Source organism: Ceratotherium simum, chromosome 22, assembly GCF_057802395.1.
Source record: "Ceratotherium simum simum isolate JZ-2026a chromosome 22, ASM5780239v1, whole genome shotgun sequence".
In the NCBI taxonomy this organism is placed as follows: Eukaryota; Metazoa; Chordata; class Mammalia; order Perissodactyla; family Rhinocerotidae; genus Ceratotherium; species Ceratotherium simum.
In genome coordinates this window covers 38748464-38776449 of record NC_141921.1, presented here as the reverse complement: position 1 = coordinate 38776449, position 27986 = coordinate 38748464, and the positions used below count along the sequence as shown (strand labels likewise).

The window sequence follows — 27986 nt, the reverse complement described above, 5'->3', positions numbered from 1 at the left end:
CAGAAGCCTGGAGATCAAAGGTGACAGAGGCCTGTTGGCATGGAGGCCGGGCTCGGCGGGGCCTGCTCCCTGGCCCCCTGCCCACCTCCCACCCACCCCTACTCCCAGGGTTCCACATGTGGACCGTGCACAAGAAGCTGTTTAAACACTCGGGGTGAGGGTGAGCCCTTCACCCCCACTTCTGACACAGAAGGCCTCTCTGACCCCACTGCTCCTTTGAAGACTCAAAACCAGGATCAGTTTGAACCATCTGCAACTTTATTCCAGAGCAGAAATAAGTCATTTCCTAACAATAAATATAAAAAAAATAAAATAAATTAAGGTTCAAAAATATACCCCAGAAAACAAAATCGTTAACACTGACAGAGTTATGAATATTGTCTAAAGGGGCAGGAGACCCGATGGACTGGCCCCCTGCCTGGGAATGTCTGACACAGCCCGTCGTCTGCTCCCAGCCCTGGCCAGGCCCCCTGCCACCCACACATTCTCTCCACAAAGTACAAAATACATATTGAAAAAAACCTCAACACAACCAAGCGTCCTGCGAGGGCCCCAGGGGAAGCGAGAGTTTTTGGCCTGGTGGGGCTGAAGGCACTGGAAGGATTGGGGAACCACCGAGGGTCTCGCCCAGCTGAGTCTGCTGTCTGTCTTCTTCTCGTTAGTCGGTGGGGCTTGAGGTACCCTGTTCCTGTGGCGACAGGCTGACCCCCCACATCCCGAGACAGTGAAGGGGAGACCAGTCTAGAAATGTCCCATGTGTGCGTCCTTAGGCTTTTGGGGGGCTCCTGCCCCAGGGGATGCTGGGAACATGGCGGTGCCTGCTAAGTGCTTAGTTGTCTGTCTTTCATAGGCGAAGAGGCCCCCCGGCCCGGGGTCCCTGAGTATCTCCTCAGTTCAGGCCAAGGTGTCGTCCCAGACCCCCCAGCAGAGGCCTCAGGGTGGCCTCAGTAACGAACAACCAGAAATAAATAAGGTCCCTGGTGGCCCAGTGCGAAGCTGGCAGGAAGGCCACTGCTGTTTCAAGTATTCTTGGCCAAGGGGGGCTCAAGGCCTGTTGGAGTTCAGATGGGGATCCCCACTGTGTTCACCTGGTCCTTGAGTCCAAGCAGGCTGTAGGCGATGCGTTTCTGGTGGCCGGGCAGCCGCACCCCAATCCTCTTGATGTCGCTGTGGGCAGGAGGGGGAGAGGGAGAGTTAGGGGCTGACTCGGGAGAGGTGGGCAGCTGTGAGGGGGAGGGGGAGGCGGGGAGAAGAGGGAGTGCGGGGGCCTTGGGCACCTGGGGGCGAGAGAGCTCGGGTTAGGCAGAGGCCTGAGAGGAGGACGCACATCCCGAAAGCTTGCCAACATTGACAAAGTCAGGAAAATGACAGAAGCGCCGCCTCTGGGAGAGGCTTTTTTTTTTTTACATCAAATCTGCATGATTATCTGTGAAGTAGGTGCTCTTTTCATCCCCATTTGCAGAGAAAACCGAGGCTCAGAGAGGTGGAGTGACTTGCCCAAAGTCACACTGCTAGGAGGTAGAAGAGCTGGGAATCACACCAGCTGTGGACAAATGCCTCCCCTCCCCCACCCCAGGTCTGTCCCCAGTGTCCCCAGCTAAGGCCTCCTCCCCAGGCAGCACTGATGCCATCCCCAGGCGCACAGGGACCGGGGACCCTCTAGGGGTGTTGCTCAAAGCTTTCCGCCCAAGGTCTCTTCACAGCCATTGCCTTATTTCACCCCCACTCCCTCCAAGTTCCCACTGCTGATAACTGAGGAAGGACTTGGGACACAGTTGCTAAGGGACCGTTAAGGGTTAAAGTTCTGCTGGTTTCTAGTGGGAGAGGCTTGTGGGTCACCAGATCCAGTGACTAGGTCACCCTGAGGCAGGTGCTTTCCCTTTAGGAACCTCAATTTCCTCACCTGTAAAATGGGATGATGATGCCTAACCGGAGGGTGGGAGACCCTGGAAACTGGTGGCAGAGGAGGAAGGCTACATCAGTGCCAGATGGAAAGACGTGCCCAGGAGCCCACCGCCCCTCCCTTCATGCCCCTCCATCCCCTCGTAAAACCACTTCCACTCCCAGGAGCCCTCGAGCGTGACGTTTATTGCTCACTCGGGGAGTTTTTCTCCTCCACCGTCCTCACCCACCAGCCCAAACCCATGAAAACACCCAGGTTTTTATGGCCCGTCTCCTGGCTGTAAACAGAGCTAATTATATGGTGTAAGCTCCTATTTGCAATTCTGGAGACATGACTTTCCCACAGGCTCTGGGAGCCCTTGGAGAAGGGCTGAGCAGGGAAGGGCAGGCCCAGGTGCATGGGGAGCGTGGCTTGGGGACCTCCAGGAGAGGGCTGGCTGCTCCCACTGCAGCAAGAAAGCCAGAAGTCGGACACCTGGGAGAACTTCCTAACCTATCACTGCAGTGCCGTTTCGAACCTATACAGTTGAAAAAGAAGCGCTGTTTTCCCCACACCTGTAGGTCTCAAAGCATGGCTCCCAGATAAGCAGTGGGACCACCGGGGAAGGAGGCACCTGCTGAGAAGGCCCAACTGCAGACTCACTGACCTTGACATTCTGGAGGCGGGGCGGGGAGTGTGCATTTTATTAGGTCCCGAAGGCCCTGATGTATGGTTTAAGAACCAGTGGGTTATGGAAGCTATAGGAGGGCAATGGCTGAGACCTAGTCCCCTGGGCTCATCCTCTCACCCTCGCCCCCTCCGGGGGTCCAGGATAGGCCTGGTACACAGCAGGTCCTCAAGGAGTGTCTGGCTGAATGAATGAATGGATGAACGCTTTAGTGGAGAGGGAGCCATTGTCCCGGTCATCTTCGGCCCCTATCCCAGACGGGTGTAGCTAATCTGACAGGGTGGGAGCTGAGGCTGCTTCTGAGGCCCGGAGGAGGCAAAAACCCTGGGCTGGAGGCAGGAGGCTCAATTCCAGTCCTGGACGCCATCAAAGCCTTGGGTGGGTCCTGTCCTGTCTTCGGGCCTCAGTTTCTTTATACGTAAAATTGGGGGCTCTGATTAGATACTCCTGAGCCACCTGCCCCAGCCCCATTCTCTTCCAACACAAAGCCCTCGACATCTTCCATGCCTCATTTCCTAACCACAAACAGACACACAGGATGAGGGTCACAGACGGGCCAATGCCTGTGGCCTATGGCAGACCATCCCAAGCTTGTTCCTGCCCCAGCCTCAGTTTCCCCCTGAGTAACCCAGGGCAGTCACTCCCATCAACTCCCATCACGGGGGTGGGGAAACACATGACTGAGGCCGCCTTCTTCCTGAGCACTCACAATGCCAGCCCTGGCCCTGGGAAATTCAAAGGCCACAGCTCCCTGCTGAGCACCTACTGTGCGCTGGCCCTGGGCACCAAAAGAGTGGAGCGAGAGAGAGCTCCCGGAGCGCCACGTGTCCGATCATTCATTCTCTCAGCACACGTTCCAGCAGCGCGCCATCAGCCTGCGCCCCACCCCTCCCGCCACAGGACACTGTATGCAGTAGCCTCGGACACTGGGCAGGGCCTGCGATGGGCTGGGCATTTTTCTGGGGTGCAACCTTTCACTAGCTCCTCAAACAACATTTTAGAACCACAAGTCTAGCTAGAAACTCAAGTGACTCCAAAATAGCATCCTAAATGCTCAAGGTGAGAAAAGGCGGCCGCTGCGGGACCACAGGGGAGCAAGCAGCCAGCCCCTTGGGAGGGGGTCAAGGAAGCAGGGAGGCGGAGGAGGCGGGTAGGACATCGAAGCCTAAATCCTGACCCCATCGGGAAAGGGCTGATGCTGAGACCAGCTCAGAGCTTCCCCCAGGATCCACGGCATATGCAGACAGAGCCTTCAGGGTGAAAAAGTGCTTTGAGATCCCATTTCTTTCATTGCTTTAGAACAAGGAGGCAGTGGTGATGTGAGTCACGCAGGCCCCAGGTCTGAGGGTCAACGGGCTGGTGGAGGGAGGAGGGAGCGTGGAATGACTTCCTGCCTTTATCTAGGCCTTTTCAAAACACAACACACATGCACACACACACAGCCTCCATCAATCCAAGACAGCCTTGTCCCTGCTCGTGGGAAAGGAATTGGCAGAGGAGCACCCCGGGCTATTTCGGGAAACTTCTAAGAACATGTGTTTCCTATAAGCATTTCTTTCCCTCAGCGCTGCCCCCCCAGAAGAGAAGCTGTGCTGACCTGGGTGGGAGCCCTGGAGGGGCAAAGTGGGCTGTTCCAGGTCCCCAGGAAAAGGAGGGGCCCAGGAACCCCGGCATGGGCCCAGAGGCTGCGGGCAGAAAGCAAGGGAGTGGAGGCAAAGAGGAGAGTGACAGGGATGAAGCCCCTCCTGTGCACCAGGCGTGTCATCTGCACCGCACCACGCGATCCCCTCGATGGGGAAACGGAGACCAAGGTTCACAGATGGAACCTCATTTGACCAAGGTCACCAGCTATGAAGTGGAAATGTGCGACTTGAACCCAGGTGTGACTGCAGAGCCCAGGGACCCTGCAGCTGGCTGACAACAAGATATCCCGGGACCTGCCCCTCTCTTCACATCTCCACGCCTCCCTCTGGTCAGGTCTGTCCCCGCCTGACTCCCATCCCCCGCTGTCCCCTGGGATGAGAGGCCTGGACCAAGAGGTCAGAAGCCCAGCTGAGTGATTTTCAGAGGCCCTGGAGAATGTTCACGCACAGGCTCAAGTCCCAGAACCGTGACCCAGAACTGTGGGAGACCCGGGTCATCCCATCCATGTGGTTCCCAAAACCTCCCAGCCCCAGGGGCCCATTCCCGCCATGACCTTGGACCCTGTACAAACTGGGCTATTGGGACCATATAACACTATTTTTAGAGGCACGAAAGGCTAAGAAGATAACGTCTCCCCCTCTTGGGGTGGGAGGAGGTGTCTGTGCCAAGACTCTGCCGAGAAAGTCCCCAAACGCTGGAGCAGGGAGGAGAGAAGAGCCCCCATCGGGCAGCCTGAACAACGGCCATCCCCAGTGCCGGGGCAAGGGGTAACTGGCACTTCTCGTCAGGCTGGACTGCAGGGCTGAGAGTCAACCACGTGGGGAGAGGTGCCCGGGACGGGTTGGCACGGGACCCTCTCTGCTGGGTATCAGCCAGGAAGCCCAAGGGCTCTGCCCATTTCTTCTCGGCATCCTGGAAAGGATGCTACCCCTAACGGGCTGTGTGACCTCAGGCAAGCTATGGAAGCTCTCAGCCTCAGTTTCCCCACTTGTTAAAAGGGGAAGTAGAATAGCATCTATTCAGAAGGCAAACAGGGAATGCAATCAGGCGATGGCTATGAAGGGGAGCCTTTCTTCCCCCAGAGTCCCGGCTATGAACTGTGTGAGCTGAAGTAGGCCACGTAAGCTCTCTGAGCCTCAGTTTCTCCACTAATGACCTCTGTGGTCCCTGAGCTCTGGACCCTGACCAACCAGGGCTGGAATCCTACTCTGCCCCTAGTGGCCGTGGGACCCTGGGCAAGTCACTGCTCTGGTCTGCACCGTTTCTCACCCGTCTGGTGGGAATACCAACAGGACCCCCTGCTGAGGGGTCATGAGGACTGACTCCAAGTGCTCAAGCACAGAGCCGCCACAGTCAGCCCTCCATAAATGTTCCTGTTATCATCACGATTACCGTTATCTTCCCGCTCTCGAGAAAAGATGCAGGGAGAGGAGGGAGCCAAGTGGAACTGCTGGCTGCCTGCCTGGTGCTGCCCTTCCTGCGAAGCCTCTCTCCCCAGAAGAGAAGCAGAGAGCGAGAGAAAGCAGGGGCGTGTTGGGCGGGTTGGTGGTGGAGCCAGAGGCAGCCCCGGGAGGTGGCAAGCGGGCGGGTGGGCGGCCCGACTCACTCGTTGGTCATCTGCACCACCTTCTCGATGGCGGTGTAGCCGGCCGCCAGGAAGTGCTCTGTGTACTGCTGCATCTTGATGGACTCAAGCCACTCGGACACCGTGTGGAAGGGCACCCCCTCTGAGCCGCTGGTGCTGGGCAGCCGGATGGACACCCTGCAACAGGAGGCACCCGCCCGCGGGTGAGAGGCTGCTGCACCCGGCCTGCCCAGGGCCCCGAGCCTGCCGCTCCCTAACCGAGGCAATTCACTCAGCTGCCCCGTGCCTCAGTTTCCTCAGCCGGGCAAGAGGCAAACAGAGTCAGGGAGGGCTCAGAGAGACAGCCTGGCATTTCGGGAGCACTCAGTGTTTATAGCTACTAACACCTCCTCTACTCCTACTGACAACACCACCCCAAATAACCCCCAAATGACGAAATGTTAGGAGAGAGATTCAGGTTCCTAGAGGCACAGTCCCAGCCTGGCCACTTGCCAGAACATATGATGCTTAATTGCCCTATGTCTCAGTTTCCTCATCTACAAAAGGGGGCTAATTATAGGAGCCATCTCGTAGGTTCTTTATTTTTTTATTATTTTTGTGTGTGTGAGGAGGACTAGCCCTGAGTTAACATCTGATGCCAATCCTCCCCTTTTTTTCTTGAGGAAGATTGGTCCTGGGCTAACATCTGTGCCCATCTTCCTCTACTTTATATGGGACGCTGCCACAGCATGGCTTGACAAGTGGTGTGTCAGTGCGCGCCCAGGATCTGAACCTGTGAACCCCGGGCCGTCGAAGCAGAGTGCACGCACTTAACTGCTGCACCACCAGGCCGGCCCTCGTAGGTTCTTTAAATGAGTGAAAACATGTTACGTGCTGAGCACAGGGCCGGCACATTTACCAGATATGTCGACTGCTTCTGTGGGCATTACCTGCGCCCGTCCCTATTAACCCCCGCATAACTTCCAAGCCCCCCGCCCACTACTCTGGCTGGCCACTACTCTGACGTGGCTCAGGAGTAAACTGGGGGCTCCCCGGGCAGAGGGCACGGAACTCACCGGGGGTCAAAGTCAGCCAGGGTCTTGAGGGAGTCGGGGGCTCGGATGAGCTTGTCGAGGATGCTGACGATGTCGGCGAACTTGGGGCGGCGGGTGCGCTCCTGCTGCCAGCACTGCATCATGAGCTGGTAGATGGCGGAGGGGCAGTCCATGGGCGTGGGGAGCCGGAAGCCGTCGTTGATGGCCTTCATCACCTGGCGGGGGGCAGGATGTCAGGGTGCCTTCACAGCCCCTAGACCCACGCAGGCGCCCCGGGGAGCGCCCGTACATGGAGGCAGGCAGAGGAGGGAAGGGGAACCCCAGAAACAGAGGGGATGGCCTCCTTTCTTGAGCCCGACACACGACATTCAGAGCCGTACAAAGGGCAAGTGCTAAGGGGCTGTCTCCAGAGTCCCATGGAGGAAGGGACTCCTGACCCTGCACCCTCACAGGGCACCCCAGGAGCAGCCATGCTGTGTGCCCTGCAGCCAGCATCCCTCCAGTCTCTGGACGCCTATACAAGTTGCTCCCTTCTGCTAGAGTGCTCTTCCCCTCTGTGTCTCCACCTGGCCTCAGCAGAGACGTCATCTCCTCTAAGAAGCCTTCCAGGCCTCCAGACTGTGTGAGGCACCAGACACATGGGCGCACACACATGCACACACACAACTGCATGCACATATGAATATATATACACATGCACACACATATAAATGCACATGCACGCATGCACACATACACGCACGCCCCCTCCACTAACTGTTTCCTTGTCCTTCCACTGACTGTAAGCAGGGAATGCGTCTGGAACCCAGCACAAGGCCTGTCACCTAGTAGGCCCTCAATAAACATTAACCAAACGAACCAGTGAATGGCTGTACCAGATGGAGATTAGCCCCCAAAACTCCTCTCAGCCCAGCCCCTGGGGTTCAGGACTAAGTAAAGGCTTTAAGCTCAGGTCCAGGGCAGGCCTGGGCAGGGTGATTGGGCCTACCTCGTGGTTTGACAGCTCCCAGTAGGGCCGCTCGCCGTACGTCATCACCTCCCACATGACAATGCCATAGCTCCACACGTCACTGGCCGAGGTGAACTTGCGGTAGGAAATGGCCTCCGGGGCCGTCCAGCGGATCGGGATCTTGCCACCCTGCAGGGGACCCAGGCCCGGTCACTACTGTCCCCTCTGACCAGCCCTGGGACTATCACAGCCAGGGCCAGCTACTGCAGTCCAGACCCCTCCTCCGTGCCCCCTAGAGGTGTTCTTGCCCCAGGGGTGCAGGTGAGAGGACCTCAGAGCCGGGCGAAGCCTGCTTCACCCTCAAGGCCTCCATCCCCGGGGGTGACAGCAGCCCTAGCACTTACACTGGTGGTGTAGGTGGCCTCGGGGTCGTCCTCCAGCACACGGGACAGGCCGAAGTCAGACACCTTGCAGACCAGGTTGCTGTTGACGAGGATGTTGCGGGCGGCCAGGTCGCGGTGGACGTAGTTCATGTTGGCCAGGTACTTCATGCCGGCCGCGATGCCCCGCAGCATGCCCACCAGCTGCAGCACGCTGAACTCGCCATCCTTCTCCTGCCGGAGCACAGGCCCTCAGCCGCCCGCTGGCCCCAAGCCCACCAGAGCACCCCTGAGCATGCTGGCCACGGATCCCCTGCCCACCCCAGCCCACACCCTTACCCGAAGGAACTTGTCCAGGGCCCCGTTCTCCATGTATTCAGTGATGATCATCATGGGCTTATCTGCAGGGGGTGGGCACAGGTGTAAGGAGATGGCCATAGTTGTAAGGAGGTGGCACAGGTGTGGGGGGGAAGTGGGCACAGCTGTGGGTGTGGGCAGTGGGCACAGCTATGGACAGAGCTGCTGTTCAGTGACCCTAGTGGGCAGCCCCTCCCCACCCCGGGTGTGGGTCAGGCCCCTGAGGGTCTCCCACCCCCACATCTAGCGCCGAGCCTCACATTTGGAGACAACGCCCTCGAGGCGGATGATGTTGTGGTGGCTGAACTGGCCCATGATGCTCGCCTCGCTGAGGAAGTCCACCCGCTGCTTCTCCGTGTAGCCGGCTTTCAGCGTCTTGATGGCCACAGGTACCTCCTTCTTCCCCGACACCTTCAGGGTCCCCCTGTACACCTCCCCAAACTCTCCTGCAGGCAAGTGAGGCGGGAGAAGCACCTCGGTCAGCCGGGCACCGGGCGCTCCCACCCCGTACCAGGCCCCTCGGCAGGCGCGCCAACCTTACCTGCTCCGATCACCTTCTGCCGCGTGACACAGGATGGATGGATCTCGGTGGTGAACTTGAGCACAGCCTGGTTGGGGTCCTCGTATGTGTGGGGATCCACGTATGTCTTCAGGGGCTTCAGTTGTTCTGGAAGGGGGAAGGAGGGGCAAGGTCATAGACAGCTCAGTGAGGGGTCCCTGTGAGGGCCTGCCCTAGAGGTGAAGGAGGCAACACGACTGGGGACCTCAAGAGACGTGCACCAGGCTACAGGGCATGGAGCTTCTGGCCCAGCCCCTATGACCCACCCAAGGAAGCCCTGGGCCTACCCCAGAGCCCCAGGAATGCCTGGCTGCCCCCATCTCCGCCACAGAGCTAGGGAGGCCCGTGGGGAGGGCAGGGCCGGGCTGGGCGTGGGGGGCGCTGCCTCTCACCTGACTTGGAGAAGTAAACATCCTCCGAGGACTGGCGGGTTCGCAGGCTCTTCCTCCTAAGAGAACCCCAGGGGAACCAAACACACAGGGAGGTCAGGGATCGGCTCTGGCCAAGGACCCTCCTGACCCTACTCTGGTCCTGAGTGGGGGCTTGGTGTGCTCAGCACTCCGGCATGGGGCAGAGGGCTCGGGGAAGGCCAGAGAGGAAATGAGCAGGCAGGGCTCACTCAGGATCTACGCCCCGTAATGGCCCCATAACGGCCATAATGAGGGCTTTCCTCCTCAGCGCTCCCCAGCGCTTCCTGCCCACGTGTGCAGAGGAAGTGTGGACATACCAATTAATAATGGCCACCATGTCCCGAGCCCCCACGGTGTGCCAGGCGCTGTGCTGGGCACTTCACAGCTCGTTGCATCTTCACACCCCCGGAGGCAGGAATTAGATTACTATCAGCCCATTTTCCAGACAGCAAACTGAGGTTCCCACCCCTCCGTGTCCCACCTAAGCCCTGGGGGAGCCCGGGCGTGGGCTCCAACGAACCTGCGGTGGATGAAGATGCCGATTCCTGCCAGCACCAGAAGCAAGAGAACGCTGACGGCTACTCCACCAATCATTGCCATGTTGCCAGATCCTTCCGTGGCTGTCAGGGTAGACCAGCTGATGACAAGGGAGCCCCCCATGCTCCAAACCATGGCAACACCCCTGTTGCACCCAAAGCCCACTTTAGGGACCCCAGACAGTGCTGGGTGCTTTTACTTGTGACGGTTCATGAGGATATTTATTCCCATTGCACAGATGGTAAAGGAGAGGCCTTCCCTAGGGAATACAGTAGTATTCCCAGGTGTGTGGGACTCTTGCCACGATGCCCAATTTGAACTGGGTCTGCCCATGTCCTTCCTTCTTACAACACTGCCCTGAATGCATGTCCCTGGTCCCCTTCCCCCAGCCCTCAATTCTGTACCCTCCCCAGGCTTGGGGCCCACCCACACAGGGCTGTCCTAGGCCCTGGCTGACCAGGAGGGGGGCGTTTCTGAGTTTTTTGATCCATTTCCTCCTCCCAGGATGTCCCAACTGCTCCATTTCTGGGCCCTGGCCTGGCCCACGCCATGGTCCCCAACTCACACAGCGTCTGGAACTCGTGCACCTTGCTGCCAGCACCCTGGCCCTCCTGCGTCAGTGCCTGCACCTGGACCAGGTAGGTGGTGTCCGGAGCCAGGTCGTCCAGGGTCACGGAGAAGCCCTCGGTGCGGCGCACGTTGTAGCTGTTGGAGTCCCCCTGTAGGTAGCCAGCAGGTAGAGGGGGGCAATGAGGGCAGGGCAGGGGCATCAGCTCAGCCTGCCAGAGACCACCCCCAGCTCAGCAAGGTGGCTCACCTACGTTAGCAGACTCAGTGCTCTTCTCACAGAAGAGGAAACTGAGGCTCAGAGAAGTGAAGTGACAGCTCAAGGTCCCAGCCAGCAAATACATGAGCCAGGACTCAAACCCAGGTCTGTCTGATCCCCAAGACCGCACTCTTTCCCTCACCCCCAACTATTGCTTCTGGAGATTCCACAACACTGTGTCTTCTCTCCCACAAATCTCTGCTGTGCTGGCCCGGGAGAGGTGACTCTCAGGAAGTCCCCAGACCTCAGTTTCCCCATCTGCAGAATGGAGCTGCTTCAGATAGCTATGTTGTGTGGTGAGCATCTATGTGACCGGCCGGTCCTCTGCTCACAGCCCAGTGGGGGCCAGTCCCTGACTCTTTGTGAGTTACCTTCTTGCGATAGGTGACCTCGTATTTCCACACGCGGCTCTGCTGCGGCGGGGGTATGCTCCAGGAGACACTCAGCGAGGTGGTGCTGCGGCCCTCCAGCTGCACCTTGGGGGGCTCTGGGGGGGACAGCCAGTGGGGGAGGGGTGTGAGGAGCCACCGGGGGGCAGGGGGCGAGTGCACCCAGACCTGGTCCCATCCACAGCCCAGGCTCTTGAGACCCCACCCTGGGGGGTCTTCACTTCCCGCTGCAGAGCACAGAGCCCCAGCCCCGGCCCCACCACGGGCTGGCACATCAGAGGGGCCCTGTGAGTATTTAGGAGTGCCTAAATAACAAAAAAAACACAGCCGACTCTTGCTATATCCTTTCTATGGACCAGGCCCTGTTCTGAGAGCCTTATATATAAGAATTTATGAAATCCTCTCAATAGCCCTATTACCCCCATTTTACAGGAGAGGAAACTGAGGCTTAGAGAGCTTAAGTAACTTGCCCACAGTCGCAGAGCTCGCAAGTGACTCCAGCCAGAGACTGTACTTTCAACCACTTGCTACTCCCTCTCTCTGAACACAGCCGAGCCCTGGCGGCCATCCTCCTGAAGACCCCCGGGCAGCCCCCAGGGCAGAGCCGCCCCCCGGGCCCTCACCTGTCTGGTTGATGCTGACGCTGGCAGTGCGGAAGCTGCGGCTGGTGACCAGGCCAGAGACGCCGTTGCGGGCCTCCACGACGAAGGTGTAGTTCATGTGGGGCTCCAGGTCACTGACGGTCACACTGGTGCGGGTCAGCGCGTGCGGCGGCTCCGAGTACTGCACGCTGGCCTCGCAGGGCCCACACTCGCCCGACTCGGGCCAGCACTGCTCGCAGGTGACACTGTAGACGACATCCTCGCGGCCCCCATTGTCCTGGGGGGGCGTCCAGCGCAGCTCCACTTTGGCGCCCATGCCCACGGCCGTGAGGTAGTGCGGAGCGGAGGGCGGGCCTGCGCAGGGGCAGAGGCCAGAGCTGGGACACGTCCACCCCCACGCCACGCCCACCTGTCACCCCTCCCGGACCCACACGAGACTCACGGGTGCAGGGCATCGACAGCGAGTCCTGTGGGGCCCGGAAGTAGCCTTCCTCACACTCGCAGAAGGTGGCCCCCTCGGGGGACGGCAGGGTGTGTGCGGGGCACTCCAAACAGGGGCTCTCAGACGCCTCGGTCTTGAAGAATCCAGGCGAGCAGGCTGGCGGGCAGAGGGACAGACATCAGTTGGAGCAGTTCCTGTCCCAAGCGACTTTTCCACTCCCTGGCCGTGGGATGCCAAGCAAGTCGCTCAACCTCATTAGCAAATCATCTTGTGATGAGAAAATGCGCAGCAAGCACTAGTTCCCGCGGGGCACCCAGGAAGTGCCTTGCCCACGTGCTCCAAACCTTTGCATCACTCCCCGCTGGCCTCACAAGAAGCACCACGCCCCCGAGCCTGGCATTCAATGCCCACATCTCACTTTTCAGCTTCCTAAGAATCCTCTCTCACACCTGGCTCAGCGCTGGACAGAGCACGCTGCCCACCTCTCTTATCCTCTTTAATTCGTGCAGACCAGCCTGAAGGTTCCCACCTGGACTTTGCATTGCCCAGGGCAGTAACTGTGTCTTCTTCACCGTTTGTGTTTGTTGACTGACTATCACCACCACCTCCAATGATCAGGCAAGCGCACCAGCTCAGGATGCCACCCCTCTGGGTGCTCCTCCCACCCCAGCACCCAACCACCTTCCCATTCCGGGGCTGGTCGACAGGAAGCAGGAAAGGCAGACTTCCAGTATTTTCTCTGGATCTGCTTCCAGGACTGAGTCATTTCCGCCACTCGCAAGGGCAGCCAGGAAGCAGCTCTTCCTCCCCCAGTGGCAGGTCCTGTCCTGGCCAGGCCAGCTAGGGGCTCAGCACCTGATTCCAGAGCGCTTCTTCCTCCCACCGCCCTATCCTGCTCCTGCCCCAAGCCCCTTCCTGGTCCCACAGGCAGGAAGCTGCCCAGACACAGGCCCCACTCTGCAGGGCCGTCCAGGGCTTGGGCAGCTGCTGAAGTGGCCAGAGTGGGGTGGGTCATCCTAAGGACCTCATCCACAACCCTACAGTTACTGCCCCCCCTTCAGCTTATTTTGCAGAGAGGGTCCTGAGATACCTCCAACCTCAGTGCCACGTTCACCACTCACTCGCTGATCCTCTACTCCGTGCCCGGCCCTGTGCGAGGCACGGGCCCTGAGATGAGACTGAGCCCCTGAACTCGGAGCAGGAGCACATGACAATGTCTACCACAAAGGAGTAGGGGGCAAAGGGCTGAGGGGGTGGAGATAACCTCAGCCAGAGGTCTCAGGAGTCATGGAGGGGATATTTCAGCTGGGGCTTAGAGGCTGAGTAGGAGTTCAGCAGGGCAGAAATATTGGGAAAAGGAGTTGGAGTGAGGAAGAGCACGACTCACACAGAAAATATGAGCAGCTTTGTGGGCGCAAACCGGGGGAGCAGCAGGCAATAAGGCAGAGAGGTCTCCAGGGACCAGATTGAGAAAGACCTTTAATGCCAGGCCCAGGAGCCAGGACTGTATCCTGGGGGCAATGAGAGCCACTGAAGGTTTGATGTGGACAATAACGGCACAGTCAGATCTACGCTGTCAGGAAATATTCTTGGACAAAGTCTCTGTCCTGGTCCAGTCCCCTGTATGAGCAGAGGTGGGGAGGGGGACTGAGGGTCAGGATCAAAGGGCACCCAGTTCCTTGAGGACTTGGAAAGACTTCCTGTTAATGACTCTGCTTGCAGAAAGGGGGTCTGGGGGCTACCCCAGCAACCTGTCCCTGCCACGCCTGTCCAGCCACGTCAAAACCTCAGCACAGGGCCGGCCCCATGGCTTAGCGGTTAAGTGCGCACGCTCCGCTGCTGGCGGCCCGGGTTCGGATCCCGGGCGCGCACCGACGCACCGCTTCTCCAGCCATGCTGAGGCCGCGTCCCACATACAGCAACTAGAAGGATGTGCAACTGTGACATACAACTATCTACTGGGGCTTTGGGGGAAAAAATAAATAAATAAATAAAATTATTAAAAAAAAAAAAAAAACCTCAGCACAGGCCCTGAAAGAGCTCGGGCACGCGCCACAGGGAAGGGGGCTTGTCCAGGACGGAGAGGGCCTGGCACCCGACTTCCGCTCTGCGCAGAGCCTGGAGCCCCAATTGCGACGACCACCGATTAAGTTGCTACTGTGTGCAGCTTGCGCGCCAAGCACCTGACATTCATGTAGTGCTCACAACAGGCCTGTGACACTGGGCACTGTTGTTTGTCATTCATTCCACTCTGGAGGTGAGGAAACTGAGGCTCAGAGAGGCGAAACAGCTCATCCAAGGTCAACAGGCTCCCAAGACACGAAACGGAAACCAAAACCGCAGAGGCCTGACCGAACCCCTCTCTCCTTTCCCATGAACATCTCGGTTTGGAGCAAAGAGAAATCAAAGTTCTGAAACAGGCCCAAAGAGAGAGGAGCTGAGTCCCAACCCGCTTCAACAGCCAGAAAATCCCAAGACTAACTTCAGAGCAGCTGGGGGTGTGGGGGGGGCACCTCCTAGCACAGGTCTTCTGAAACTGGGCACATTTATGTCCTGTGGGAAGAAAAGAGTGGAAGCAAACCCGGGGGGGTTTGGCTGGGGTAGTGGCCTCCTTCAAGGCCCAAAGGTCTTTCAAGTCTCCTACTGTATTTAAGAAATCCATGTGTACTCTGCATTCCTCCTCATAACATATCTATTACAATACTAAAATAGCTCTCTCCTCCCCCAAATCTTCAAGTGAAAATGAGACTCCAGAAAGCTGGGCCATGTTTATCCTGGGATTTCAACTCCCCCAAAGGCCCTGACTTATCCGCCAAGGAGCCTACACCCTGGGTAAGCGCTGGCTGCCAATGGTCTAGGCGCAGCGGAGTCGGGGTGCTCAGGGGCCCCCAGAACCACCATCGCACCTTCCCAGCCCAGGTTCCCAGGCTGCGGAGGGGACCACAAGCTTGGGCTTGGTTCTGGCGAAGGCTTGAGTTCCCTGCAAATCCCCGCAATGCCCCCACTCCCCGCCACGTGGTTGCTCCCCAGCCCCCCAGCCCTATGCCCAGAGGAAGACGCGGGGGATGAGTCGGGTTCCATTCTTCGGCCCCGGAGCTTGGGGGTGGCCCGCCGGCTGCCAGCAGGAAAGAGGGAATTTGGAGAGATTTCCGCTGCGGATGTGCCAGATAATACAGTGAAGAGGCAGCATCAACAGGGCGTGTGCTTGCCTGATGAGAATGCGCTGCCCCCTCCTCCAACCACAGAACTATGAGGGGCTGTCCCCAGGGCCCCACCACAGTATGCCAGTGCTCAGGGGCCCCAGAGTTCATGTGCAGGACACCAGCAGGCCCCTGTGTCTTCCTGACTTTGCCTGGTTGGATTTCCTGGCATTCTGGGCAGGCAAGTGGGGACGGGGGTCCCACACACTCGAACATATCCACGTCCACAAAATACCCACTGTCCCTTAGCCAACCAGCAAACTCCTATGCATCCTTCAATACCCAACTTGAGCTCTTCTACACAGCCCTTCCAGACTGCCCTATTTCTGGCCCCCCTTGTGCCCCATTAGGGCATCTATTACTCAATCTTATGTTTACCAAATAGAAACTGAGCACTTCCTACGTGTCTGGCACAATGCTGGGTGCTGGGATATGATGGTGAGGTAGATAAACACCATTTTGCTCCAGGGGAATTCACAGGCTGGCTTTCATGCTCCATTTGAAATTATTTCTGTACATCTTAGGATCCTCCATGAGACTGGCAGCTCCTGGAGAGCAGGAATGTCAGATTTATCTGTGTCCCAGGGCCCAGCACACAGTCTGGCATGTAGTTGGTGCTCAGATAATGTTTGTTGACTAAACGGATGGATGAAGGAATGAATGAATGAATGAATGAATGAATAAGTGAATGGCAAAAGGCACATTAAACACATACTCTAAGGCCACAGAAGTGAGCAATGTCTCAGTGCTCAGGGAGACCCTGTGGGGACGGTGCAGCAGGACACCCATGCCCGGCACAGAGCCTGGCTTTGGCACACCTGTGAAGGGCTTCTCTGGTCCCAGTCGCCTGGCAGGTCCGGGCCACTCAGAGCAGGGGAACTGGAGCATGGTGGCTGCACCCAGGGCTGCACCCCGGTTTTTCCAGTTCCCGATGCCCGCCCCTCAGGTGGCAGTGTGGGGTGACTCAGGGACATCTGCCCACTGGGGTGATGCAAATCTAGCCCCTGGCAGAGCCCCTCCCCCCAGGCCCAACCACCTCCCATGCTGGTGGTGGCAAGGTCAGAGGGTCAAGAGGTCGCAGTGGCAATTCACCTGGGGCCAGTCACCTCCCCAACCTGTGCCCAGCTGGTGACAGCGCACGCCACCTCAGCCCAAGGATGCAGAGCGTGGACTTTGTCTCGTGCCCTGACAGACAGCAAACGGCAACTCATAAGTTATTGACCCTGCGAATGAGGGGAACTGAGAATGCCAGACCCTGGTGGCTTCTCGCTCCGAAGCAGGCCCTGGGGTCCCCCAAAAAGTGGGTCGTTCCCATGGCCTGATTGCCGCCAGCGCCTTGCCCCTTTCACATACACCCTGGGGAAATTATCTTCGGGCACATTCCTCCACCAAGCCAGATAAGCACGGCTCCCCCGCCCCAGCCTCCGCCTCCTGCTGTCTCCCTACCACCAGCCTTTTATCTTGTTTGCTTTCCGCACCTCCTTCCTTCCGTTCTGGGGACCCACTTACCTCCGGAGGGAGGGAGGGAGGGGCCTCCTACCAGAGCTGCCAGCACCTGAATTTGTCCCCAGTGTGAGCTGAGGGCGGGGCGGGCAGGGCATAGAGGTGGGGGCTGCCGCCCACGGCCCCCCCGTCCTGGAGGCCAGAGGACTCTCCACAGACGTAAGGCCCGGGGGCACTGCCCAGGGCGAGGACAAGCCCAAGAGTCAACACGTCACAGAGCCCCTAGCTCGAGGATCGGCCCCTGCCACGGCCCAGGGCCATGCTGCCTAAGGACCACCTTCCTCAGAGCCATCCCTGCCCAGGGGATGTCTCCCCTTCAGCTGTGGACCCCGGGCTAGGCCGGGGACACTCAGGGTGCCAGCGCTAGGACCCTGCTCCTTGCCACACGTGGCGAGGTCACCTGGTCAACAGTTTGCCAGAGCAATCTGGGTTCTCAGACTGATCCACAGCAGAAGTCACAAGAGGCAGACTCTGACCACTGGGTCAGCAAGGGGCCAACCCACTCATTTTACAGATGGGGAGAATGAGGCCCACAGGGAACTCGCCAAGGTCACGCAGCTTGTGGGTAGGACACGTGCCAGGGGCATTTGGGGACTGTGCACTGCCCTCCTCGTGCCAGGCCCCTGCTCTTTTGGTCATTGGTCACTGTTTCCTCTCTCTGGGCCTCAGTTTCCTCATCTGTGAAATGGGGGAAAAGTCCTCAGCCTCTCTGGGTTGTTTGTGAAGACTGAAGGGAACCTTGCTTGTGAGATGCACAGCACAGCCCCTGGAATGGGGTGTCCCTGTGAACTGGGGGAGAGAGAAACTAGAGCCCACTTCCAGCTCTAGCCTCCCAGCTGCCGGGCTGAGCCCCTGGCCCAAGTCGCTGGCCACCTGCTCACCTGGCCGGCAGTCCCCAGGGCCGAGGCGCCAACCAGGGCCCCGCCAGCTCAGCTGCCAATGCCAGCACAGGAAGCAGAGACAAACAGGGAGACACAGCCGCCCCGGGGGAGATGACGGTCAGCCTGAGTGACTCCACTGTCCCCCAGGCGGGGCCGGGGGGCAGGGCGGGAGGGCTGGGGCGAAGCTGGCTCATTCCTGACATAGCTCACGAGAGCTCTCCGGGCAGTGTGCCCACCTGTCCCGACACAGCACCTGGGCAGGCCTGCCTCTCGTTGTCCATTTAACTCTTTCCTGAGCTCCGCGCTTCCTGGGGAAAGAACCCCGAGGAGAAACGAGCTCTGGGAATAACCTGGACCAGGTGCTGGGTGACCTCAGGGGACCCTTGACCCTCTCTGGGCTCGGTCTGTCATCAGTAGAAGCCCCAGGGGGGCGACTCTGGGTCTACGGCCCCATGGAGGGTCAGGCAGGGGGACAGACCCTGCACCTCCCTCCATTTCTCCCTGAACGTGCTCAGTAACAGCCCCCCAATCACCCCATCTCCTGCACCAGGACCTGCCTTGCTGGGGCTGCCCTGAGAGCCTGTCCCAGGGCCAGGAGCTGAGTCAGGGATTCCAAAGGAACTGGTCATTTCCCGCCCCATTTCCTGACCCATCCTCCGGCCTGGAGGCCGCTGCATCACCTGGATTCAAATCATGATGCGGACACATTTTAGCTGTGTGACTCCAGGGCAGTCTCTGAGCCTCTCTGAGCCTCAGTTTCCTGTCTGTTAAATGCAACTGATAATAGTCTCACAGGAAGGTGGTGCGGACTGAGCAAGAGCATCCAGAGAAAGCGCTTGCCTAGCTTGTGCCTGCCCTTGGAGAGCACTTTCCACCAGAGTGACTGTATGATCCCCATCGGCATCATGGTCAGGGCTGAGGGAAAAGTCTGGAGGGATAATGAGCAGCCAGCATGGGCGTTCCCAGCCATACAGAGGGCCCCTAAACCACAGTGGAGGGAATTTTGGGGGACGGATCCCAAGGGGGGAAAACCAGGGCAACAGGTGGCTGCCAGCTGAGAGGGTCCCACCAGCAAAGTCAAGGATTTCACTCTTGGAATCAGTCCTCCCTACCCGGGCCTGCTCAGCTCTTCACAAACAAAGACTGACCCCCCACCTCCGGGAGGGAAGGCTGCCCCCCTTCTTAGAGAGACCCCCCCAACCCCAACCGGCCACTTATCTCTGCAGGGCCTGAATCACCAGCCTGTGGAAAGTTTTCAGCTGCCCCTTGGCCCCCACCCCCGCATTCCTGTGTGAGGATGTCATGTGGGCAGGGCCTGCTCGACCCACTGGGCTGCCTCGGCCCCCTAGCCCACAGTCATTGTCTGCAACTGGGAGTGTGCACTCGAGGTCACCTAAAGCAGGGGCGGCCTGGGGAAGGGGGACTTGCTCAGCAGAGGGGAGCTGGAGGACAATGGGGTGGTAGGAAGGGGCGGAAGAGACTACACCACAGGCTTATGGCCAGAAAGGCTCTTAGGGACCTTCTCATCCAGGGGTTTGCAGACTGTGTTAAGCAAGGTTCTGAGGATTTGTTTTAGGAGGCAAGGGGAGCCCATTAGAAAGGGCTTCAGGCTCCTCCAACACTTCTACCCACCTCGTGCGTTGCACGATCTATGGCTAAAAACCAAGCATAAAGTGTGCTGGTATAGTGGAACTTCTCATTTTATTGATAGGAAACCCGAGGCCAGAGGTGAAAAGAGATTCACCCCATGTGTATTGGGTATGTACAACTGCAAGGACTAAACCCCCAATTTCTCAGCATCCCACTTATCGCAGCAAAGAAGCTCCCAGAGAGAAGGGATGAGCTAGCCTTCCAAAGGTCGGCCTGCATTCTGCAAATGCCCTGCCGCACAGCGTTTTCTAGAAAAAGTCACCGCTGAAAAAAATCCACGTTGCTGTTGTTTCCACTGTCACAGGCCCTGGCTGTGCCAAGCCGCAGCCTCCCATGTGAGCTTACCAATGCCAGGCCCCTTTCCCAGAGAGTCTGACTTCATGGGCCCCCTCTCTGGGCTCGACTGTCATCAGCAGAAGCCCCAGTGGGAGAATCTGGGTCTAGCCCTGGGGAGGGTCAGGCAGGGGGACAGACCCTGTGTCTCCCTTCTGCCTTTTCCCTCCATGCAGGCATTTTTCAAAAGCTCCCCAGATGATTCTCACGCGCAGCCATAGGCTGTGAATCCTGGGTCCAGTTCACTCACCTCCATGTACAAAAGAGGGGCCGGAGAAGGTAAGCGACTTGCCTAAGACCACACAGCGAGTTAATAGAGATGGAACTAGCCCCTGGGACTGCACTTGTGGCCACAGTCCTGGTATATAGTAGACACTCAAGCTATATTGGTGGAATGAATCAAAAATAACAACCACACTTAAAAGCACTTATGTGTCAGACACTGACATAAGCACTTTACGAGCGCTAAGTCATTTGATTATCATAACAAACCTACAAGACGGGCACTATGTTCATCTCCATTTTACAGATGAGGAAACCCAGGCACAGAGAGGGTAAGGAACTGGCTTAAGGTCACACAGCTAAATGTAGAGCTGGGATCTGAAGCCAGGCATTCTTGTTCTAGAATCCTTGCTTGTAACCTCCATACTGTACTGTTTCCCAATTCATTCATTCTCAATGAATAAGTGAATCAAGTCATAAATAAGGAAACTGAAGGGAAGGCCCTGCAATTTCCACGGACAGAACCACTGCATGTCAGAGCAGGGATAGCTTTACCGAGATCCCATGGTCCCAGCGCCGAGACTAAAGCCCGGGAATGCAGCCTCCCCCCACCCCGGCACCCCTTTTCCTTTTCCGTCCTGGCACCGTCACTCACCCTGGCAGGCATCTTCCACCTTCTCGTAGCCCGCCCGGCACAGGCACTGACCAATGGGCACCAGCCACTCGCCATCCACCGCGCAGTGCATGCGGGGCTCTTCGCCTCCGGGTGGCACCACAGCGTGGTCCACGCAGGTGCCAGCCACGGTGGCCAGGGAGGGTGCGTCGGAGCCCGCGATGGTCTCAGGGAAGTGGGCCAGGCCCTGCAGCAGCTCGGGGCACTTCTTGTAGTAGACGCGGACAGAGAGCAGCGCCACGCAGGCACCGATGTCCTGGAAGGCCAGGTAGAAGCCCTTGCGGCTGAGCGGCCCCACAGAGCGCTCCTCCACATTCAGCTTCACGTGGCGCGCCTCGAAGTCGCTGCTGACCGTGATCTCGTCAGGCGCGATGGTGTCGATCTTGGTGAACTGGCGCTTCTGGAAGTTGGTGCCGTAGTCCACGTCCGACTCAGCATAGTAGAGGTTGAAGGTCTCCTTGCAGGAGCTGGCGCCGCCGGGGAAGCTGTTGCAGTCGCGCACAGTGAACTTGAGCTCGATGAAGATGCGCTCGGCCTCGCCACGGTACACCCAGTTGGTGCGGAGCCAGTTGTCCTGGTCGCCGGCCACCACGTTGCACACGGAGTACATGTAGATGGGCATGTCGTCCATGATGTTCTGCATCAGGTCCCACTGTGTGGGAGCCAACAGGTTAGTGTGGGCAGGCGCCCGGGGGGAAACTGAGGCCCAGAGGCCATGCCCAGGTGGCAGAGCTGGGCCTCAGGAAGAGGCTTTACAGTTCCTGCTATCCCACTTCTACAGGGAAGGAAACAGGCCCAGAGAGGGGCATCAAGTCACCCCCACTGCTAGAAGTGGCTGAGCCAGGATCTGTCCCCTGGTGTTTCTGACCCCATGTTTGGGTGCTGAACCCCGCTATCAGACTGTGAGTCTGGGGGATCTGTGTGTCCTCAGGTGGATCACTTGAGATCTCTGAGCCTCAAAGTCCCCATCTGTACAATGGGGCAAGATACCTCACAGAGTAGCTATAAGGATAAATAAACAGATTGTCTACAAAACGCTGAGCACGCTGCCTGGCCCAGGTAAGATGAAGCAGCTGTCGTACAAGGCAGCTGGTATCATCATCATCATCATTATTATTCACTGTACGTGCGCGTGTGCAGATGTGTGTGAGTGGCAGGAGGGGGGTTAAGTCAAAAACAATGGATGATCCTCCATCATTTAGATTTTGGCTTTGGAACAGATCAGCACATGTTCTTCCCTCCTCGGAACAGAGCTCAGCCTCCTCCTCCGGGAAGACTTCCCAAGTTGGGCCAAGTGCCCCTCTCTGGCTCCCAGTCTCTGTGTCCCCTTTATCGCAGCATCTAGGTGGAGGCAACTACATCTGCTCCCACACTAGATTCTGAGCTCCTTGGCAGGGACTGCATCTAATTCCTTCCTGTATCCCCAGGGCCTACCTGGAACAGAGTAGGTGCTCAGGAAAGTATTTATTGAAGGAATGAGTGAATGAATGAATGAAAGCAGAGCAGCCGAGGAAAAGAGGCATGAGCTGCACTGTGTGACATTGGCCATGGCCTCGAATGCCCTTGGGCCTCCATTTGCCAGTCTGTATAATGACTGGATTGGATTAGGTGATCTGTGTTCCCGTCCAGCTGGACATTCCAGGATCCTGGCAATCCTCTAGCACTTCACCCCAGGCCTCCTTGGAGCTAAAGTGACCAGGGACAAGCACCCAACTCACGCAGATCTGGCCGGCAGTAGGAACCGTCCTAAGCAGCCCCCTGGAGACACCACTCTCCTCGGCTCAGGCCCCAGGACAAACTCAGCAAGGGCCCATTGTACAGAGTGGGAAACTGAGGCCCAGAGAGCAGCAGTATCTTCCCCAAGACCACACAGTGATCACATGCAAAGCCGGGAAAAGGACCCCAACAGCTGGCCCACTGTCCTGGTCACAGCAGGGCAGGGCAGAGGGGTGGAAACTCAGGTGGGATGAAGCAAAATAAACTCAGCCCCAAGCAGGAAGGGGAAGGAACAGCTGAGGGAGCAGGGAGAGGGGCCCAGCAGGAAGGAACTTGATCCGGTTTCCCAGGGCCATGGGGACTTGGGAGCCACTGCTCCCTGTCCCTCCCTCACCCCTTACCTCCTGGGCTGGGACCTCGAAGACAGGGGGGCCTTTAACCCCTTCCCTCCCAAGAGGTGGATGGAGGGAACCAGAGGAGGCCCTCAGACCATCAGCCCTCTGGCGCATCCAAGGGTCCTGCTCTGCCAGGGACCAGCTGTCCCCTCGGTTATTCCCACCTCTCAGGTCCCTCCCCTACCTTCCAAACCCCCTCCCCCCGGCCTAGGGGAGCTGAGTCTGAGCCTGGTGTGAGAAGCAGAACCCTGAGTCTGAAGCCTGGCTGAGCTGTTTCATCAGGCCAGGCCCCATCCCCCCGGGTCTCAGTTTCCCCATTCCCATATGCCCCCACCCAACCCTGAAAGCTTACCCCTTTGCCATACGGGTGTGTGAGCCAGCCAAGCTCCCCTTTAGCTGCGGCAAAGTCCAACAGTACAACTGGAAGAGATGGGAGAGTGGGCCAGTGAGCTTGTGGGTCTCTCCAGGGGTCAGACCGTGGCGGAAAAGGAACCCCAAGGAACCTCAAGAGGCCTTGACGGTTTCCTCAGCCCTCAAGGAGAGACCCCACTGCATGGGGTCACCATATCTGAGAGATCCATCCCTTGACAAATGGGGAAACAGAGGCCCAGGGAAGGGAGGGACCTAGTCAAAGCCACACAGAAGGCTGGGTAAAGACGATGCCTCCTGTCTCCCAGGCCACAGCTCCAGCCACACCGCCCCCCTCAGTCAGCCCCCAGCTGGGCAGAGCAGGACAGAGCTCAGCCCAGCAGGGGGACAGCAGCTGGGCAGAAAGCTGGGGCGAGCAGGGCTATTAAGTGACATCACGTTGCCCCATCTGCTTCCTGGGACAAGGCCCCTGGGCAGCACTTCACACAGGGGCCTTGGGGGCACTCGTGTCTGTTCCTGCCACATCCCCCCAGAGTGAAACACCCCCAACCCCACCCAGGCCACACAGCACACACACATGCAGCACACGTATGTACACACGCGTCTCATAGCATTCCAGGAGGAGAGAGCTGTTAACAGGTGGGAACAGCTCCAGGGAGGGGGGACCAGTGGGGGGCGTTTGGAAACCAATCTTCCCACCACAAAAGCCACAGAGCAGGCGGCATAAAGCCCTGAACCCACGGGGGCCTCTAGGAGGGGCCCAAAGATCCACACAGCTGGCGAGGGCCCTTCCCTGCGAAAGTCGCCCCCGCTGCCCCTGTTCCTCACACTCTGGCCCCTGCCCCGCCAGGGGTGCCTGGGGGACCAAGGATGGAGACCTTTATAGGGGACTTCCAGGCCCAGAGGGACCAGGTGCCAGGACCATGCTGTCCCCTAAGAGTCATGTGGAGCCTGGGGGCAGGACACACAGCCAGGGGCTTCCCTAAATCTAGCCTGCCCCCGGGCACCTCCCATCAGTCCATCCCTGGCTCTCTGCCAGGCTCAGTGGCTGCAGCCTGAGACCCAAGGCCCCAGATGCTGCTCCTCCTCCATGTCCAAGTAAGGTCCAGGGAGCTGCCAATAGGAGCCACCCTCCCTGGAGGGCAAGGAGATTGCGGAAACTGAGGCATGAGGAAACTCCACAAGGCCCCTGGATTGGGGGGAGCGGATCAAGTTCTCATGTCCTTTGGACCCTGCAGCACAAGCATAGGACCTCAAGAGGCAGCATTCCTCAAGGCCAGGGCCTGGAAGAATGACCCTGAGGGGGCATCCTGGGCAGGCAGGGAGCAGAGACTGGGGGGGGGGGGGGGGGCGGGGTCTCGAGTCGAGGGGCTGGAGAGGAGTCGTAGAAACCCTTTCCTGAGGTTACACTGCCCTGCTCCCCTGGGCTGAAGGCCCCCGGGGCCTGGATATGAGGTACTGCCACCCAACCAGCCAAATCTCTCTAGGAAGGGTCCCACAGCCCAGACACGGACAAGGAAATCCCATGTGGCCCCAGGCCCAAGGCTGGGGGATGGAGGAGGGTGGCTGGGGGGGGGTAGGGACAGGGACTTGTTCAGACATGCCCCAGGCCCAGCCTTGGAAAACTCACTAACCCTACTAGCAAATGGAATGTTCCGGCTACACAGGAAGGAATCTGGGGGTTCCTGGCTCCAGCTGGGTGGGTAGGACAACGGTGAGTGCTCTTCACAGGCCTGCACCCCCCCTCCCCCAGACCAGACCAGACCAGATGGGTAGGAAGCTGCAGTCATGCCCCTGAGGGAGGCGGCTCATGGGTCCCAGGCTCTGAAGGGTTAACCTGGCACTGAGGGACCCCCACCAACCCTGCCAGAGCAAGCTCCCCTCCCAGCCCCAGGCTTGGCTCTAGAAGTATCACCCAGCTCATCTGAGAAGAAAAGAAGCCTTCACATAGGAAGGAGCCTCCCCAGGGGCTTTCAGCCACAGCCCCCTCCTGGGAAATTCCCCAGAACCGATCACCAGGAACAGGAGCCAAGCCCGGTCCCTCCACCCTGACGCGGGTGCGGCTCTCTCCCTGAGCTCTTCCAGGGTCACAGGTTCCCACTTCCCTGGAAGGGGTGGGGGCCTGGGTGCCCCTCAACTGCCCCCAAGGCTTCACTGAGAGGCCCGGACCAGGCAGGGCTCATCCAGGAGCCCTCTGTCCTTCACCCCACCCCCAGGAAAACCTCCTTCTCCGCCTCAAGTCCCACCATAATGTCATCCTACAGGTCCATACTGCCTCACAGCTCCTTACTCAAATCACTACTACCACCCGCTCCCCTGGTGTCACCTCTCTGCTCTCCATCCCTCTTTAACCAAGACCAGCTAATTCCTAAAGAAAGGGGGGAGATAGAGCACTCGGGGGAAAAAATGAAGAAAAAAGAGAAGCGGCCAGAGGGCAAACTGGGCTCCTACAGAATCAAGAAGCCAAGGACTCTCCAGGTCTCGTGAGCACTCTCCAGCCCTCTTCCCCTCAGACACCTCCAGTCAGCAACTACTGCACCCCTGCCCAGCTAGCCTCGCTTCTCAGGAAAATCCACCATGAAACCGGAAGGCAAAGGGCCCTGGGTCTGGCAGCCCAAGAAGCTGGATGGTCAGACCTGACCCTCGCTATGCAGAGGGCCCTGGCTGGCCAAGGCTGGGGCCTCCCTCAGTTTCCTGATTTGTAAAAGAAGAACAGATTCTGTGGTGGTTGAGAATCTAACAGGCTCCATCTGGGTCTCCACAGCCAAGGGGAGAGGGCAAGAAAGAAGAAGGGAAGTGAGCAGCAGCCTGGCCTAAGGGTGGAAAGGGCATGTGTGTCCTTCTCTCTGCCCCCCTCCAACCCACCCCAGGTGGCTTCACCACATCCAGCCTGAAACCCGAAGAACTCAGCAAACCAGCAGCTGCCAGCTGGCCCATCACTTCTCCCACCATAGGCACACTTCCCTAGGGAGTAATTCACAGGGACTTTTGGAGGCTAAGCAAACACGTTCCCCCATCCCAGGACTCTCCAATACACCCCTTTCCTCCCCGCTCCCACAGAAGGGGGGCTAGTCCTCTAGGCTGAGGAGGGATCAACATGGGGCACAAGGAAAAGGCAGCTCCAGGCTTCCAGGCTGGTGGCTGGGGCTGCAGCAGCCAAGCAACCCCCGCTGGTAGTGTCAGTCCTGCCTGATGCCCCCACCCCCATGGGCAGCCTTCAAGAAAGCCCTCTAGCGATTCCAGCTGTGCCCCCCTCCCCTCCAACCACAGTCCCCCAGGAAGGGGGAGGACTAAAAGCTGGCGGGCAGGTATTGAGGGCCACAGGAATCCCTGCCACCCACTCCTCCTGTAAATTGGGACCAGGAGCCCTGACTGATGCAGGGACTGGACAGGATGTCACCCCCCACCTCCACCCCCAAGAGCTCCAGCTCTGGCCTCTTTTCCAACCAACTTGGAATACCAAATCCTCCGACCCCAGTTTGGGGGGTGGAAAAAGAAGCCAAGGCTCCAGGAAACTTCTACCCGGCCAGGGCTTCCTCCGCACTTCCCCCTGGTGGAGCCTGCGGAAGCCTCGCTCTGCCCAGGCAGCGGGGAAAACTTGTTCTCTCTGTTGGAAACCGAAGCCGGCCTCCACTGGGTGGACAGGAAGGTCCTCGGCCAAGTCTCTGCGACCCTAGCTGAGGGGCAATGCCCCCATCCCCACACCCGCCCCGCCCAGGGCAAAGTCTGCGGTGGCCCCTTAGCCAGCGCGACTCCGGGAGCGCTGGGGCGGGGGCGGGTGATTCAGTCCCCCACCCCCAGGTGCTCGGACTCCCTGGTGGCCCTGGGGTGACCGCTCCACACCTCGGGAGGCCGCGCCCCCACCTGCCGCATTTCCTCGTTCTGAGTCACCCTTTGCTCAGAACTCTAGGCTTCGGTCCTTCCTGTCCCCATTCGCGCCCCGAACCTGCCCCCCGAGCCTGGGAGTGCGGGGTGGGAAAGAGGGAAGGCTGTGCGTGGGCAGATTGACCCGAAACTACCCCCATTCTCTCCTCCCGGACTGGAGGCAAAGCGGGGCGTGGGGAAAATCTCAGAGAGCAGGGGCTTCCGCAGGGGGCTCCCGCAGGCCGAAGAGCCCCCTCCCCAAAATGAGGGGCCTCCACAGAAATGCCTTCTCCGCAAAATCGGGGCAAGCGGGTTAGCGAATTCGCTCACCAAGAAGCTGAGCCCGCGGAAAGCCCCCCAGACACCCCCTTCTCCAAGGGGCTCCCGCGCCCCCGCCGGGACGCGTTCCTGAAACCGCCGCCCGGGCTGCAACCGCGTGGCCGGCGCCACGACCCCTTCTCGACGGCCTCCGAGCCCCGCGCGCCCGGGCCGCAATCCCTCAGTCACTGGAGCCCCTAAAACCCCGGGTGGGGGTCCCAGATTCGTCCCGATCGCCGCCCTCCCGACCCCAGCGCGCCGGGACTGGGCGCTGCCAGCTCGGTTTCCAAAGTTGCGCGCGTCCAGGCGCGGCAGGCTCTAAGGGGCGCAGGGCTCCAGGGGTCGGGCCGCGCGGGCTGGGTCCGGCCGGGGCGGCCGCCGCGCGCACTCACCTTCCTTGCCCTGAGCCGCGGCGGCCGCGGCCAGCACGCAGCCCCACAGCAGCGCGAGGCGGGCGCCGGGCGCCCGAAGCTCCATGCCGCGCTCCTCGCTCTCCGCCGATCCTCCGCGCCCGCTCCCGCACGCCCGCACGCCCGCCTCGGTGTCCCGCTCCCGCCTGCTACCCGCGCGCAACTTCT

At 59.1% G+C, this 27986-nt stretch overlaps 1 protein-coding gene across 3 annotated transcripts; it reads right to left on the bottom strand.

The window, feature by feature from the left end:
• Window positions 1-236: 236 nt before the first annotated feature.
• On the bottom strand, window positions 237-27986 carry EPHA2 (EPH receptor A2). 3 transcript variants are annotated; one of them, XM_087446751.1, is made up of 18 exons: window positions 27801-27986; window positions 23210-23277; window positions 20729-21398; window positions 12285-12440; window positions 11864-12196; window positions 11223-11338; window positions 10591-10744; window positions 10009-10108; window positions 9471-9526; window positions 9061-9186; window positions 8780-8965; window positions 8502-8563; window positions 8187-8396; window positions 7822-7971; window positions 6855-7048; window positions 5821-5976; window positions 1904-1953; window positions 237-1167 (listed from the first exon to the last, which is right to left on the bottom strand). In XM_087446751.1, the coding sequence occupies exons 1-17, from the start codon at window positions 27883-27885 to the stop codon at window positions 1926-1928; spliced, it is 2850 nt and encodes a 949-aa protein (XP_087302877.1). In that variant the 5' UTR covers window positions 27886-27986; the 3' UTR covers window positions 237-1167; window positions 1904-1925. The 3 variants fall into 3 exon arrangements, with proteins under 3 accessions (XP_087302877.1, XP_004425678.1, XP_087302878.1); XM_004425621.3 differs by lacking the exon at window positions 1904-1953 and having other exon boundaries at window positions 27801-27985; XM_087446752.1 differs by lacking the exons at window positions 1904-1953; window positions 5821-5976.